Source organism: Drosophila erecta, unplaced genomic scaffold, assembly GCF_003286155.1.
Source record: "Drosophila erecta strain 14021-0224.00,06,07 unplaced genomic scaffold, DereRS2 tig00000055-arrow-pilon, whole genome shotgun sequence".
Classification (NCBI taxonomy): domain Eukaryota; kingdom Metazoa; phylum Arthropoda; class Insecta; order Diptera; family Drosophilidae; genus Drosophila; species Drosophila erecta.
The window spans coordinates 3002151-3018500 of NW_020825200.1; the positions used below are offsets into that span (position 1 = coordinate 3002151).

General features: G+C 45.8%; 3 protein-coding genes across 4 annotated transcripts; all 3 read right to left on the reverse strand.

Annotated features, from left to right (window-relative positions):
• Positions 1-9: 9 nt before the first annotated feature.
• Positions 10-1547, reverse strand: LOC6542287 (glucose-6-phosphatase 2). Its single transcript, XM_001968434.3, has 5 exons — positions 1334-1547; positions 1112-1276; positions 516-1014; positions 337-455; positions 10-274 (listed from the first exon to the last, which is right to left on the reverse strand). Exons 1-5 carry the CDS (start codon positions 1417-1419, stop codon positions 91-93), a joined length of 1053 nt encoding a protein of 350 aa, XP_001968470.2. The 5' UTR covers positions 1420-1547; the 3' UTR covers positions 10-90.
• A 180-nt stretch (positions 1548-1727) lies between these two features.
• Positions 1728-15870, reverse strand: LOC6542143 (dual oxidase). Of its 2 annotated transcripts, XM_026978953.1 has the most exons (10): positions 15757-15870; positions 13302-13694; positions 7011-7091; positions 6471-6820; positions 6208-6412; positions 5737-6140; positions 5402-5679; positions 2488-5344; positions 2298-2426; positions 1728-2235 (listed from the first exon to the last, which is right to left on the reverse strand). In XM_026978953.1, the coding sequence occupies exons 2-10, from the start codon at positions 13471-13473 to the stop codon at positions 2107-2109; spliced, it is 4605 nt and encodes a 1534-aa protein (XP_026834754.1). In that variant the 5' UTR covers positions 13474-13694; positions 15757-15870; the 3' UTR covers positions 1728-2106. The 2 variants fall into 2 exon arrangements, with proteins under 2 accessions (XP_026834754.1, XP_015015171.1); XM_015159685.2 differs by lacking the exons at positions 7011-7091; positions 13302-13694; positions 15757-15870 and having other exon boundaries at positions 1750-2235; positions 6208-6368; positions 6471-6567.
• LOC6541785 lies at positions 9262-11165 on the reverse strand. Its single transcript, XM_001968436.3, has one exon. The coding sequence runs from the start codon at positions 11161-11163 to the stop codon at positions 9262-9264; it is 1902 nt and encodes a 633-aa protein (XP_001968472.1). The 5' UTR covers positions 11164-11165.
• Positions 15871-16350: the final 480 nt, after the last annotated feature.

A 16350-nucleotide genomic window follows, 5' to 3' on the forward strand; every position in this document is an offset into this window, starting at 1 on the left:
GTGATTTTACTCTTGCCCCAGTAGTTTAATATCCTGTGACCCCGCTTTCCTTAGTCTTTATCTGTACAAAATTGGAAAAAAGCCTATATTCTAGTAAAATGTTGGAAGGTACTTTATCAGTAGTAGGGCATGCACGGCATTTCTGGTGAACTCATAGGCCAAGAAAGCAAAGCGACCAGACTGCTTCACCGTGGACAGGCGCATTCCATAGTTGACAAACTCTAGAATTCCCAGGAATCGGCATCGCCGCCAAAATGATGATTGCTTTACTTCCCTGGAATAAGGTTGAAGCAGTATGTGGATCGGTAGATCGTTGTCCATAATATTCGGACTTACAGCTTATATATCGGCGAAGCCAGAGCCAGTCCCATTAGGTTTCCCAGATCCCTGGCAAGTGCGAAAATTGGACAAGCTTCATGACGCAGATATGCGGGCTCTGGACACCACTTAAAAGCCTTGAAAGCGGGCAATTTTGTTATGTATGACAAGGTTTCGAAAAGGATATTGTAACTTACCTCGCGCACAGACCAATGGGGATCCACATTGAGTTGCAGCTTTATAAAGTACACCGACAGCGCCAATCCTCCCAAGAAGCAAACCACTGAGACCGCATGGCCACGCGTGCGGGAGAACAAGTACCTCACATTTCCCTCGAAGGTGTTGAGTGCCCTGATCCCAAAGTAGCTGCCCAGGATGCACTGGTGCAGGAACTCGGTGGCCAGGTAGAGACGACTCAGCCACATGCAGACCACTGTTCCCATGATCAGCATATACATTATGCAGCGGCAGAAGGGCGAGCGCCAGGACACGAAGCGATCCCAGCAGCGAACAAAGAAGAACGAGGCCAGGATGAGCACGAACACGGTGAAGGTCATCGAGTGGGCGCAGGGCAGGCCACCGGTCGTCTCGCAGCTCAGCTGGTGACTTTCCAAGGCCACCTTCGGATTCTTCGTCACTTTCTTATTGGCAAACTGCTCTCGCAGAAACCACAAAGGACGCGTTTCCGGGCATATCCTGTTCGGAACATAACAAACGATATAAGTACGATATTACGATATTACTACAATTAGTTCATGACTTTTTTGAAGGTGGTGTGGTTACTACTACTTACCACTTTTCGAAGGAGTTCAGTGTGCTGATCAGGGTAATCGCCGAGAGGAGATGCAAAAGGATTTCCTGACTGAAGATGCCACTCAGGGGGATGAAGAAGTTGTACATGTTGTTTGGTGCCAATTGAACGCTAAAAAAACTCCAAAGGGGCTTTCCAAAACTCAAACTGCAAAATGGACTGTTAATTCACAATGTTTAGCCGGAAAACTCAGAGAGTTCGAACCGTTCTTGGGCCCATTCGTTGATGAAGAGCTCCCGCGTGAGCATGGTATTGTAGGCCTCCGAAACAAAGTGCATTATAGTCTCCATTGCTGCTAGCTCTAAAATAGTTTTTCTTCTATTGACTGCTTCTTTTTAAGATTTCTGCCAATATGAAATGTTTATAATGGCTTGCTTGTTTTCTTGTCAAACATCCTTGAACAGCTGTTATTCTGTGGTCCTGCGCACTGGAAAATGGGGTGGTACATGAAGACAAGTGAAATAAGTGTTAAAAGCGCAACTGCTTTCCACTGCTTGATGGCGCCAATATAAGTCAAATTTGAAATATATTTAAACAAGATAAGAACTGAGGTTGTCATCTTTCTCAAGTTCCGAAACAAACACAGGTTGCCTTTTACGTATAAAGATAATTGTAAAATTTTTAATAAATAATGTGAACGGTTTACAAAAACTGATAACAAATCATATTTTCAATAAATACACATATACATACATACACATATATAAGTAGAGGCCTTTTTGTTGTTCTTGCTATGATTGCAGTGATTTTGTTACAATGGGATACATTTTCTTAACGCACTAAGCAAAACTTGACTAAATTATGATTATACGATTAGCCTACGATTAAGGAAGATTTAAGTTGTATGTTTGAGCAGCCGAATTCGCTAGAACTAATGAATGAATCTTACGGATAGAATTCGCTTTCGTTGAGGGGGAAACACAGGCAGGTGGAACGGGGGCGACAGGGAAGCTGGCAGGTGAAAGATTGGAGCAGACCTATCCAAAGTTCTCGAAGTGGTGAATGAAGTAGGGCAACTTGCGCGTCTTGTTCACTTCATCACAGGCAGACATCACGCTCTTGGTCAGCGGACGAGGACCGCAGGAGAAGACTCCTATCTTGGAGACCTGCAATGAAACATTATTATCAATGTGATTCCTCAGAGGTGAAACCAAGTCCAAGTACTCACGTATGAGTGCTTCTTCTGCACGAACTTCAAGAAGCTGGACATATCTGGTCGACCAAAGTGATTCACCGCCTTGAGACCCGTGAATATCGAGGTCTTCGACAGCCGCTGGAAGTGGTTCTCACAGATGTACTGAAAGCAGGAATAACTATTTAAGTACATACTTAAGTCACTATCATTTGCATGCACATACCAGCATTGTCGTTCGCAGATCGAACTTGTGGAAGAACTGCGTGATGAATATGTGTATCTCCAGCACGTTGGTCACATCCTTCTTCTCCACATCGCGCAGAACGTCGATGAACCACTCAAAGTGCTTGTGCGATGGACAGATCCACAGGAAGTAGACCTTCTTGCAGGCCACGCCCGAGTATCGATTGGTACTGGTGCCGAAGACCAGATCGTTGAGAATGGAGGCGTATGGGGTGACACCGATGCCGCCGCCCACCATCACGGCCACCTCGAACTTGTACCAGTCCTGGTTGCCACCACCGAATGGTCCCTCGATGCGGATCTTGGGCTGGTCCTCCGGATTGTAGTTGCAGGGATCGAAGTAGTTGCGCAGCTTCCACGTCCACGGACCCTGCGCCTTGATGTGGCAGCTGAGGAAGTTCTCGTGCGGCGCCGAGGTCAGCGTGAAGCTGTGCATCTCGTGCGGCCGGAAGGCGGTGCAGGACAACCTCACCCATTGGCCAGAAAGGTACTTCAGATTCGGTGGCCGATAGAACTTGATCTTGATCACGTCGGAGGGCAGCAGATCAGTGTCGATCACGTCCAGGGCCATGTACTTGGTGCGCAGCGAGACGATCTTGTCCAGCGTGTACACGATTCCGGGGCCCAGGAAGAACATCCAGAAGCGCGGTGGTCCGGTCAGTCGGGCCAATCCGTGGATCAGACTCAGAAGATACAATCCAATGTACAGGGTGTGCATGTTCCAGAAGAAGTTGTAGGCCTTCTTCCGGATCGTTGGATGGGCGAACACGAAGATGATGCACATGATGATGAACAGCATGACGCCTGTGGTGCCGGTGACCGTCTGGAAGAGCCAGAAGGTAATATCCGGCTTGTAGTCGGAGGCGAAGTGCACTTCGCGGGTCAGGCAGCGCAGGTTCTCGTGCGATTGGGTGGACACGTGATAGAAGTTCACTATGTGGCCCACCGTGTGCAGCACGGAAAAGAAGAGTGCCGTGCAGGCGGCAATCTTGTGGAACTGTATGTGCGAGTCCAGGGGTATGTACTGCTGGATGGGGAACTCCTTCAGCTTGGTGATCAGATTGCGGGACATGGTCAGCAGCAGCAGGGAGTAGCAGAAGGACAGCGAGGCGGCGGATCCCCTGGTAATGGCAATGCCCACGCCCATGATGTGCCGCAGATCGGTGTGCTCCGCCATAAACGAGTAGTGGATGAAGCGCTCAACGAACAGAACTATGGTGACCACGTAGAAGAGGAACAGGTAGAAGATGTTCTGCCGGTTCTCCTCGAGGAACGTGATGTAGGCGTCCCATTTGGCCAGCAACCAGTGGCGTGGCTTGTCTTGCATCGGCTCGATGTTGAATGAAGTCATCCGAGCCACGTTCGTCGAGGTGTCCAGGAAGTTCTGCTTGGCCCCCTTACAGTCCAGCCCGATGGCCACAAAGTCACCCTTGTACTCCTTCATCATCAGCTTGAAGTCCTGGTAGGTCAGGTGGTTCTTGTGCTCGAGCCCCACGTCCTGGAACATGCCGTCGATCAGTTCCGTGACCTGGTCGTCACCCAGGCTCGTTGTCCTCGCAATCTCCACCAGCGATCGCATCATCTCGCTTAGTTCGCCCTTGTCGATGACTCCATTCCGATCATTATCACACATGTCAAAGATTATGCGGAGCTTGTCGTCCGTTTTGCCGCGGGAGAAGAGGACCACGGTCTCCAGGAACTCCTGGAAGCTGATCCTGCCATCCTGATCCTTGTCCACAATGTTGAACATCTTGCGCACAAACATGTCGTTGGGTTTCATGCCCAGGGCGGCGGCGAATTCCGCCTTGGAGAGACTGGTCCGCATCACGGTCATCACCTCGCCATCACTGGAGGCATCTGAACGCCTTCGCCTTTCGCCGGGTCTCAGGCCAAAGGTCAGGGCGTAAGCCTCGCGGAAGAAGTACTCCAGTCGCTTTTGGCGCCGCTCCCGTGTCTCCGCCCGCGCCAACATAATGTCCCTGTTGACCTCCATCAAAGTCATCTCCTTCTTGTGGAGCAGTAGGAAATCCTCCAGCTTCTTTACAAACTTCCTGCGTGCTCCGTATGATTCCAGCTCCAGCACCAGATCATGATCGCTGGGCACACGCAGCAGGATATAGGGCTTCTTCTTGATGTGATTCGTGGCCGACTCCTCCACACTGACCACGTCGATGTGCTTCAGACTGAAGGTGCGCAGCTTCTCGCCCTTCCTGTCCACCGTGTAGATGGCCGCCTCTGGCCCGAATTTAACCGTGACCAGTCGCTTGTGGTTGGCGTGCAGCCACTCCCTGGCCAGCATCTTGTCCACGGAACCCTTGTGCTGCGGTGCCCGCAGTGCCTCCTGGCGGATCTTCAGCCGACGGCGCTTGCTGTTCTGCAGCTTGACCACACAGTAACCGGCTCCGGCGCACAAGATGGGCACAAATCCCAGGAAGACGCACACATAGATGAACATCAGCTCCGAGCCGGAGAAGTAGTCGTAGCCCTCCAAGTAAGTGCAGGGCTCCAGTTCGGTGGCATTCAGCTGCATTGGCTGCGGACACGGATCCCCAGTGCGCCACATGAACACATCCTTTTGGATCTCATCCTCCTTCACATCCGTGCTGTTCACTATGATGTCCCACAGGGTGATCTTGCGCAGCTCTGCGATCTCCTCAGGAGTGAATATCCCGTTGCGCTCGTTCTCGAACCAAAATCGATCGGCATCTCGCAGCCGTTGGAACTGCTCCTTGATTACGGCCGTGAAGAACTCGCCCGGCTGACCGTAGGATTCCAGCATACCGCCCACATAGACATCCACATCATCCAGCTGGTTATCGTACGCCTCCTTCAGCATGCTGAACAGGTTTGGTGAGTCAATTTAATAAAATGCTATAAAACCGATTTTTACTTACTCCAAGAGCTCTGGCTGCGTTTCGAACAATGGTGGATTGATATCTGTCCAGGTCTTGTGCCTCTTCAGTCCATAAGACTCCCGCGCGGTATTGTAATCCGGCAGGCCATTGTCCCGACCTCGCATTATGTTAAGAGCACCCAGATCTCGTCGTGTGAATTCCATGGGTCCGAACAGTTTGTCCCGCACATCTGAGCAGAGAACCGGATCCTCACGTTCGGATATTTGCGAGGCCAGACCCATCAGTACCTCCTCCACGCTGGTGTCGGCGAAGAATCCCTGAAAAGTAGATGAATCATTAGACAATGACTCCTAATTCAGATAGCCAAAACTCACGCTGGAGTCCCACCAAGTGGAGCAGAGTCGGACCGCCGGGTAACCCATAGGTGTTTCCTTAAAGTGGCACTGACCATCCCGCCTGTAAATTCCCGGCGGGATCATCGTGTGGCCAAATCGAAAGGCAGCCGCCTGGAAGATGTGGCCAATGCCAGGATGTATGTCCTGCCTGTAGCCCTCGTACGGTGGCAACGAGGTGCCCAGGAAGGCGGGCAGGTACTCGTAGACTATCACATTCTGCAGACTGGCAATCACCGTGTGGCGTGTCCGCTGATAGATGTCCTCATCACTCCAATCCGGATGCACCCGCTTGATCCGCTGGGCCAGGGTGTTGTGCCAGCGCAGGAAGAGGATGGCGAAGGACAGGATCGCAGGATTCTGATTGGTGCGAGGATCGCCAAGAACTGGAAACAAATAGAGACACTTTACATTGCACTACTGCTGCAACTGGCAAAAGCATTTAAAACTCACGGAACAGCCTCTCCGGACTGAGCATCTTCATGACACTCGGCACCGGATTGTTGAAGAGCGGCACCCGCATGGTGTTCCGCACCGGAAGCTTGCCATCCTTCTCGGTGAGCAGGGTGCCATTGTGGAAGGAGCGCATGGCATTGAGCCAGGCCTCGGAGGTGCTGTAAATGAAACTGCCATCAATCCAAGCAGTCATTTGATTTATCTGCGGAGTATGATTTCAGTAGTGGCGTTTAGAACCATCCGATGGTACCGTAACCCACCTGCTCCCTCGGCGCATTCGGACTCTGTCCGGTGTCGCGATCGTAGGCCGCCCGGTGGAAGGGTATGTACTTGTCGCCGCGGCACTCCCGGTCGTACATCTCGTCGCACTTCTCGATCTCGATGCGGTGCATCTCGATGGGGCAGCCGGACTCCGAGGCCATTACGATCTCGTTGGCCACCAGCTGGCCGAAGAAGGCCAGCAGCGCGGTCCGGTTGAACTTTGACCCCAGCCCGTCCTTTCCCCGCATAAACAGCCGGCTGAGCCTGCGGGTCGAGGGCCGGTTGGCACCTGCCATTGCGTAAACCCCATCCGAATAGGAGGGCGGCGCCTTTCGCACCAGGTGGCTATCTGGAAAACAATGGCAAGGGGCAAGGGTTAGCCTCAGCACAGCTGGCCAATGGTAATTGCAAGCTGATTGATATGCAAATCCAGGCCAATCTCACAACCAACCGATTCTAATTACTGGCCCAATCGGCTCAATTCACCCTTTTTCGAAAGTTGTCAACGGCCTGGCGGAAATTCCAGTCTGTCCACTTACCCACGGATCCCCAGTCGGGATGGGCCAGGTTATTGTACCAGCCATCGTAACGCTGTTTCTCGGTCTGGCTATACATTTTCTCTGAAAGATAGGAACACAGGTGACACATGTTAGAGTTTACTGCCTTGAAGCAATTACATTTAATCTATTTTAGTGTGGGAACCGTAGAACACTCGTTTCTCCTCTATTACCTATTTAACCCATTCGTGAGGTCACCGCAATAGGTCTTAAATATTCATTTTATCAAACTAGTTAAATTAACTTGCATCAGTGCTTCAACCCAGTGCATATTATTTTGGCTAACAAAATTTTAACAACACCTTCACCTACATATCTTATTCACAACAATCCGAAGTTTTCAGTAATAGAACCAAGGCGTTACGACTTTTCTAATTATTTTGCATTTATTTGCGTAATTTGGTTCAGTTTTATGCGCGTAAGTGACGCATTAATTTAAGCTAGTTAGATCTGAAAATGCCTTAAATGTTCACTTCATATTAGATAAATAATTTACGCATAAACTTGTCTGCGGACAGTAGCCGGTTTTCAGCAAAGTCAAAGTGATCCGATAAATTGTAGATTGTGATATTAGACACTGTTTTTGGTTGACTTAGTTTGGTTTTAATTGACTGGAAAATTGATTGACTTGAGGTTTAGATGGCGGAGATTGAATCGCACCCAATGGCACAAATGGCTGGACGCGAGGAATGGCGCCAATTTGCATAGATTTCAACAATCTAATGGTTCTAACAAGTTGCTAAGCAATTTTGAGAAATTATCTACATTCGACTTGTCATCATAAAAACTAATTACAGCACAATATCGCATGAATTTTAATCGAATTTGACTAATCGCCACACCCGGACATTTGTAGGGAATTCCTATTTGTGTTCGGCAATTAGGAAAATGACATTAAATGAATAAATTAGGATCCAAATAGGGTTTAGCTTACACACTTGAGGGATATAATTAATGTATACTCTTCAATTCCGCAAACACAACAAACAAACCCCAATTAATCTCAACTTTTTATTTTGCCAAGCTCAATTTATAATTCCACCTTTTTAATGCCGACTTTGTGCATGATTCACAGAAAAAAACAACACGAGTTGTAAAAATAAATATTTGTTCAACAGAAGACACCTTTAAGTGATAAAAATCTGCAAGGCGTAATTGTTCTGACGCTAAACGTTATAATTATGGTTTATTTGCGAACAATTGTGAGCGGGGTGGGTAAGATTTACGAGAAACCAGTTTTCAAATTAACAAGCCAATGCCCGCAGCCCAAAAAGAAAACATGCCCAACATTCTAAAAAGTGCTTAGATGGAATACCCATATTAGACATTTAAACCAGTTTATTTGTTCTATTGTTTATAATACAGCTTCTGTTACGGCATCACCTTTGAATTCGACCATAATTCCGTGCTGGACAGAAAAAGATGGTTTGTTTTGCCGGATTTTGTGGGTTCTCCATCTTCATCTTGAGCAAACCATGGCAGATATATGACGTTGGCAGCTACAAGTCATGAATATATTTCGTACCATTTTCGAGAGCCAGTGAGTGAGTGAGTGATGGATGGCTAGCTAGCAACAGCGAAGGCAACAAACAGCATTAATTTCCAGGTCTGAGATGGCAAACAGAATCAGATCCGGTTAACCAAAAACGTAGCCAGCTGAGGAGGCTCCGAGAGAGGAAGCCTCAGCTGACTCCGTTCAGCTATATATATAAAGCTATATGTTCACAAACAGTCTGTGTTGGCGGCGAACGGAATGTTGGTAAAAAAAAAGAATCACTAACCAACACCTGCACGCTAAAAAAGCTTCCACACATAAGCTTCTTTTATTTGTTTTCCTTTTTTTTTCTTATTGTAAAAACATGCACGACATCACGGATTCCCCTAAAAAAACTAGATATTCACATACTATATAAAAACTACTGGTTTTTTGTGCCCAACACGGTCGGCGCCATCAATTGTCGCATTGTACTTTCTGTGAGTCGCTCTTCAATTTCGTCAGCTGTTTCGCGTTCGTTTTCTAAGTCTTTTGATTCATACGCGTCCGGTACGTCGCAAAATTCACTTTCATCTCGGTTCGTGCGTGACTCTTGCCGTTTAAACAAAAGATGCAGATTTTTTTCACGTGGCATTGCTTAATTAGTTTTTGGAAAAAACATGCGGGGTATTGTACTAATTGTAATGTACTAAAAGTTAATGCTGAGAGTAAGCTAGTAACGATCTTGCGAAAAGTAACTCATAAGCAATAGCAGTACATTTCAATGCGATAGTTTTGAACGCAGTAGGCCTGCTGGGCGTATCTATCGGTCCTGGTCACAGGACCTCCCAGCTGCATATCCTTCCTCTCACCATTAAGCATGGTTATAAGAACGGTGGCATCGAAGTTTCCGTCCCCGGGCGTCGTTTTCAGGCGTACCATAATCTGCGACAGCCTGTAGTTTCCCCGATAGTCATCTTTGGCGCGATAGGCGGCGCGAACTGCCTTCAGGCTTAGAATTCTGCACTGCGGATATGGCTTGATGAGCTCATTGATCCTGTCCACTGCGAAACTGGCAGCCTCTTGAACGGAACTTTCGTGGGTGGAAACCGAGGTTAGTTTGTTGCAGAGGCAATAGTGTTTTGGTATCTCTGCGGTTTGACAATCTCTGTTCTGAGGAATGGGCAAAAACAAACTGATTCCGCGCTCGTTCACCAAATTAAGCGTTCTATTCTTTATATTGGCATCGGTCAGCCGATCAAGATGGATCACATCCTCGAGAGTTTTGTGCAGATCAAATGTGGTAATGAGACTTCTGGCGTTTTGTTCCAAGTTCGACATGGCGAGGGGAAATCTCCTTTTTAACCATTCGGGATAGATGGCAATCAAGAGCGGCTGCGACATTTCATGTTGTCCCGGAGCAGTTCGGGCGAATCTATCGAATCTCAAGCCATGATCACCCATAAACAGGATCAGCGTGTTCTCCATCACTCCCCTTTCGCGTAGCCTGGTCAATATACTCAGGTAGTCCTTATCCACAAGCTTGGCAAATTGAAAGACGTCGTGTATACCGTGCATATTCCACAAAAATGAGAAAAATAACTGGCGTTCCAAGTGTGGAATCAACTTCGAGACGAATTCATAGTAAAACTCTCCATAGAGACGATGCCCTGTGCACTTTAGATCGAATTTGGTGCGATATAACGAATGAGATTCGATCTCAACCATCAGAGGACGCATGTAAATATCGGTGGGCTGCTTCTTGTAGCCCCTCTTTCTGTAGATAAAAAGCCCTGCGGTATCCGTGTCCTCTGCAAAGATGGTGCTGTACCCCGCCCTCTTGAATTCATTCCACAAGAAGTTACATTTGTCAAAGCTCAATTCGCCCGTGTAGCAAGATGCCTCCATCTCCGAAACACTGAGTCCGCTTACCAGAGGCATCAAGTTGGGATATGTGTTCAAGGCAACGCGATTATAGCCCCAGAATTCGGTGTGTGGCAGGTGCTCGATGAATTCGGCAACGCGGTGAAAGTATCGCATGTAGTGCATGTGAGAGATGGAATCGACTCCCAGGATCATCACGGATAGCTTTCTCTCCTGAAGTTCTGTAGATCTGTTTGTAGCCTGGGGCGGTGGTGGCAGGAAATAGAGAACGTCGTGGAAAATGATCCTGCCAAAGTCCACCCAGCACCAAGTTCGAATGTTTTGCAAGCCAGTGCCCACCTTAAGGTATCTCGTTCCATCGCTTAGCTTGAAAAACTTCAAGGATATATACTTGTTGTGTGCGTCATCGACCCTCAAAAACTGCCGATAAATGCAGGACACTTGCCTCCATGAGAGAATCCCAGGCCTCGATATGTTACGCACCAAGTAATTCCTGTCTCCAATTGTCTCTGCAACCAACAGCTGCTCCATTCTACATACAATGGGTTCAATGGGTTCCATGAAGGGCAGGGCAAAAAGCGAAAGTGGTTTCGTCGAACTTATTCGACATCCCGTGGTGTTGACAAAGAGCTCATCTTCCTCATTGATGTAGATCTGGGGCACTTCGCTTATGCTTATGGCTTTATTCCGATCGGAAATGGTAGTAAATATTAGATAGCACAGAACCACCAATAGAAAAACGTTCAACAATCGACTAGCAATTCGCTTTCTCTTCATTAGTTATTTTAGCTTATACTTTTCAGTTAGTAAAACGCCTACTTCAAAATAATTTCTATGCATCATGCTTTCTAAAGTGGTATCATGATAACTTTTATGTTTCCTTTGATTCTGTGTTCTAAGAATTTTTTGTACTTGGGATAAAGAGTACAAGAGTTCAAAATAAAACGTTTGGAAGTTTTTTACAGAAAAACTTTCGCTTTCGGTTTCAAGCAAGTGACTCAAAACTAAGACTTATTATGGCGACTAAAAAAATAATGAATGTAGACAGTGACATCTATTTGTTAGCTGTTAATTGGTTGCCAAATTGGAAGGCATATAAAAATGCGCACATGACTTAATTTAATTTTACATTCCCGTGCGAGTTCTCGCCCCGCTTAACATGAGTACTAATGAATGCCAAAGAATTTATTTTATCTCTAGCGGCTTAATTAAGCGTTACGATTCGCAAGGAATGCAGTCATTCCTAAATCGAAGTTATATTGAAACACTTGCCCAATATATACGATCAGTTCAGTTTACACGATGTTAATGATGCAGTTGGTTGACTAGCTTTTTCGTTCATCAAAATACCATTTGCCTAATTAAAAACTCCAGTATTGGACATTTTTGCTAGTTTGTATGAGTAACCACTCAATTCAAAAGTCCAACTGATGATCAAACGAGTGATTTTAATAAATGGGGGATTTGATCACCACTTAATTGATGGTTGTGATTCTGAAGAATAAGTTCTTGAAATGTGCTAAATAGGCAAGGTGATTTTCGAGCGAAGTGGGAAGCTTTATTTAGAGGAATTTAAAAATGATAGTCGCTTAAACATATTTACTGAATTTAAAGCAAGTTAGTTAGGTGTTGTTTGTTGATGCAACTCCTTAAAAAGTATCTTACTTGTTGTTTAGTAATGGAAGTGCTTCTAATACCAAACTCTAAAAAGCTCAAAAGCCTCCTTAGCAGCATTTTTTGTGCGTGTATGCCAATTTTGTTAATTCGATATAGCTAATTCAAAATAATCAATCGATCGAGACTGAAGCAACAATAGGCCTTCGCGAATGCTAATAAATTCGATGGAAACAAAACAAAATGAAACAAATTATTTGGCGAGTCGAATTAATCGTTCGACTTCCCCAAAGCCACCTGCGGCGATCGGAGGTCCAAAATCCGAGTTTGGGGATCACTAAAGCCGTCGATCTTTCGATCAGGAAGAGGGCGCACCGCGGGGGGCGTGGCTGGCCAGCACAATGGGATACATTTCACGTGTGTTGGCAGTAATTTAATTTCGCTAAATATTTCAAAATAAAATGCAAAATTGGATGGCCGATCGTAAATCAATGCATAAGCAAAATAGCAAAGCCAGAACAATGTAAGTCGGAGTGAGAAATGAGATACAAATGCAAAATCGATAGGAAGCCAGTTGATCGTGCGTTGACATTTGACTCGCATCGAGTGTCGAGTGTCGAGCCACGCCCCCAGCCACTGCAAATCCCCAGGTGGTTGGTACGTGTCCAGTATCGTCAGACATCATGGAATCCCAAGCTTCGAAAGACGGATACTGAGCGCAATTGTAACTCGAAAATGCTAAATGAAATTCTATTGTAATGAGATATTACTGTCTTCAGTGCTATTTGAAATTAGCAATTCCCCCAGTTGCAGCTTTAGAAATCAGAATCTATTAACTGTTTCAAGCAACGCAAAACAATTTCTCACTGTGTGCGTTAATACATACACTTTTTATGCATAATAAATTGCTGGTGGCGGGATCTAATCGGTCATTTTGAAGCCACGAGATCTTGGCACGTCTGGCGATTCCAATGCATGGCGTCTATGGGATGACGTCAATATGGACCAGGTAGTATTTACGGAGTTCAGATATGATGGGTTTATTTGCCTTTGAGTGGCAATTGCACTTAAATCATGAGTTCCATGCCTGGTGCCAAATCTATCTTAAAGCTAAGCCCACTGAAATATTGAGTTAAGGCTAAAAAACCATATATTTCATCTTTCAAACTGGGGTGCATATCATCCATTCCCAGGCTAAACAAAGCTCCCCAACGGCACGATACATGTCTATGCAAATGGACCTAATTGAATTGAATAACCATATAGCGATGTAGGGAAGTGGTAGGTCGTTTGGCACTCACCATAACAATGCACGGAGCCCATATCCAGACCGAGACTAATCAGTAGCAGCAGCAGGGCTCCTCCATAGGTGGCCCCGGGCAAATGGAGCCGGAGCTTGGGGTTTTTTCGCCCGGGACGCGGCACTCGATTTTTGCTTTCTGCCCTCTGAAGGGGCGCACTTGGAACACTCATATTGATTGCAAACAATGTCTTTTATTTCGTATACTATTCGTTATTCGCTATTTTGGTGCACGAAATTCGGTCGTTGGTATTGTTAAATTAATTAGATAAACTAACACTTGAGTTTGGTTTTGACTGCGAGGGCATGGGCTTAATTTTGCATTATATCGAGTTTCATCACAGTGGCGCGGTCGAACATTTGGTTTGAGATTCCATGGTTTTCCACTATTGCACTGCGAAGGAAAACAATTGATTTCTTTGAGACATGATTTTCAGAATTCTGCGATTCATGCGGAGATTCGCACACTTTGTTTGGATATTTTTTCGTACGCCGACTCACTCCAATTCTCGTTAAAAATGTTGACGATCGACTAAATTACCATAAAACCTGATGAAGTTATCTACTACGCGTTTTTGTTTTCATTGTCACTTGCTCTGTGCTCTTGAATGACATATAAATGTTAACTCTGTGTAACTTTGCATATTATTTAATAACTTATTGATTCCCCTTCAACCACATTTTGTTGTTTAATATACCGAATATCTTTAAAACCCGAAATCGACTTGACCGCAGAGGCCCAAAAGCAAATAGCGAAATGCTTCGTTAATGCCGAGCAATTAATTTGATTGCACAAAGTGAGCCGAAGGAATAAAATCGCATTTATCGAATGCAGTGTGCTGAATGGCCAGCAAAATGGCAAAGCAAATAAAGGGCGAAGAGGCGGCCCCAAATGGAATTACCCACAGAGCAATTGACCTTCTGCGGCCTTACAAACCGCAGTCGACAAACGGCGACCAGATTCCATTAGTCATAATCGACAATGGTCGGAAAGAAGCCGAAAACTGAAGATACAAAGCATAGAAGTACGTATGTGCATACACGTATGTACATATGTATATGGCAGGCAAGGCAAAGAGGCATACGAGTATATAAAATGCCATTGCACAACTGCAAACAATTAACATTACAACAACTGCAGAGTGCTAGAGCTAACAAAGTCATAAGGCCCCCGCCCCCTCCCCCTCCCCCTTTTACCATTTGAACATTAACTTTTTTCCGCCCAATGCAATTTGGAGTTTGTTTGGAAACTATTATTAAATGGCCGCGCAGAGAAAACTTTTTGTGCGGTAAAAGCCAAATCCAAGTAGTCGGCTAAAATTGTGGGTGATCCACATACATATACAAATACCTATATATATATATGTACATATATATATGAAAGAGATCCAAAGAGCGAGCGAGAGAGAAAGCCCAGAAAGCGTGGAAGACTGAACGGCCATAATCACTTGGAAATTACGGTACAATACGAAAAATTATATTGCGGCAAAAGGTGGAAGCCACAAGCCTTAGCTTTCCGAGCATTAGCCATCGCCCCCGGCCACTTCGCATTAATTAATAAACATTTCTGCGGCTATTTTCTGAAATTGTTGTCCGCAGCTCGAGCAGAGATCAAATAAATCCGAAATTCCTATGGATCTAAGACGCAATCCGAAAACCAGAACCCGTCAATTTGAAAATAACACGAAAATGGCAAGAAATTGTTAGTGTTTCGCAGGCAATTTAGGAAATGCGAGGAATACATTTCTATTAAATGTTATATGTTATAATGTGCATTCAAATTATAATTCTCGGTTTTATGTTGGCATAAAAGTGTTGAAGTAACTAGAAGTTTTTGTTTCGCTGCTTCTGAGAGACTCCATCTATCCACCATTCGTATATATTCACATATTCCTGGTCTTGTAGATGGATTTCCTTCAATGTTTTTGCAGTCGCCAAAATTGCGCAAAACCCGCTTTTGTTGCATGGGAGGCTGTGCAAGAAGAAGCACCAGCAAATCAGCAAAAAATTAAACACGAAAATAATTTAAATTCATGAACGAAAACGTAAGCAAAGCCAAGACGGCGACGAAGCAACGGACAAAGAAGACTCGGAACTCCAAAAGGGGACCCAAAAATAAGAAGACAACAAATACAAACGCACCAGCACACACACACACATACACAGATGAGAGAGAGGGCGAATCGGTGAATTGTTCGCTTGTGGGCGAGCAAAAGAGATGGGCAGCACCCGAAAAAAACTATCCAAAGTATCCAATCATCTCCGCATGTGGGTGCTCAATGTTTATCGGGGTTTTGCACTATTTTCCAAGCAATTTGAGCAATTTCGCCTGGCGACAGCCACAAAGAGCCGCACACAGAGCCACGATAACGGTGAAGAAGACGGCGCATGCGCGACACGTTTCAGCGCGTCGGCGCTCCACCGTTTCACATTCACTCTCGTCGGCGTTCGCTCACCAGCTCACCAGCACACCACACACACACTCCACACACACGATTCGAATCCGCCTCCCAATCGAGGGCTCCAACACACGTCCGCAGCGGCCAAGAGTTCGTTCGAAACTGAGCCCAGCTGTGCGGGGGACCCTCCGTGTTGGAGCTCGAATCGGTCCGCAGTGGAACCGGTTATGCACTGAAAGCAAAATGTGAGGAGCATACATTTCGAATCCGGAAATCGAGCGCCTGATGTTCCGATTCGTATTGCGCGAGAAAGTTTGCATTTTGAAACTAAATGAAAAAATCTATATGCATGCAGTTCAAGTTGTGGTCCGGGTTCGATTCCTCAGGTAGGTGATCTTTAACTTTAAGCCATTCCAAAATGCCTAGATTAGTTATTTTTCATTTTAATAATATGTATGCGTTATTAAAATCATTCAAAAATATATATTTTGTATAAGAGGCTTATAGATTACAATTTAACAAGGAAATATGTGCTTTGCTTAGTACCATTTTCTTTACACAAAAATTGGCGCTCTAGTTCCTTTCTCTCAGTGTGGCCTCGCTCCCGCTCTTGGGGCTACCGAACCGCTGCTCCATTTCGCTTCGGCTCTC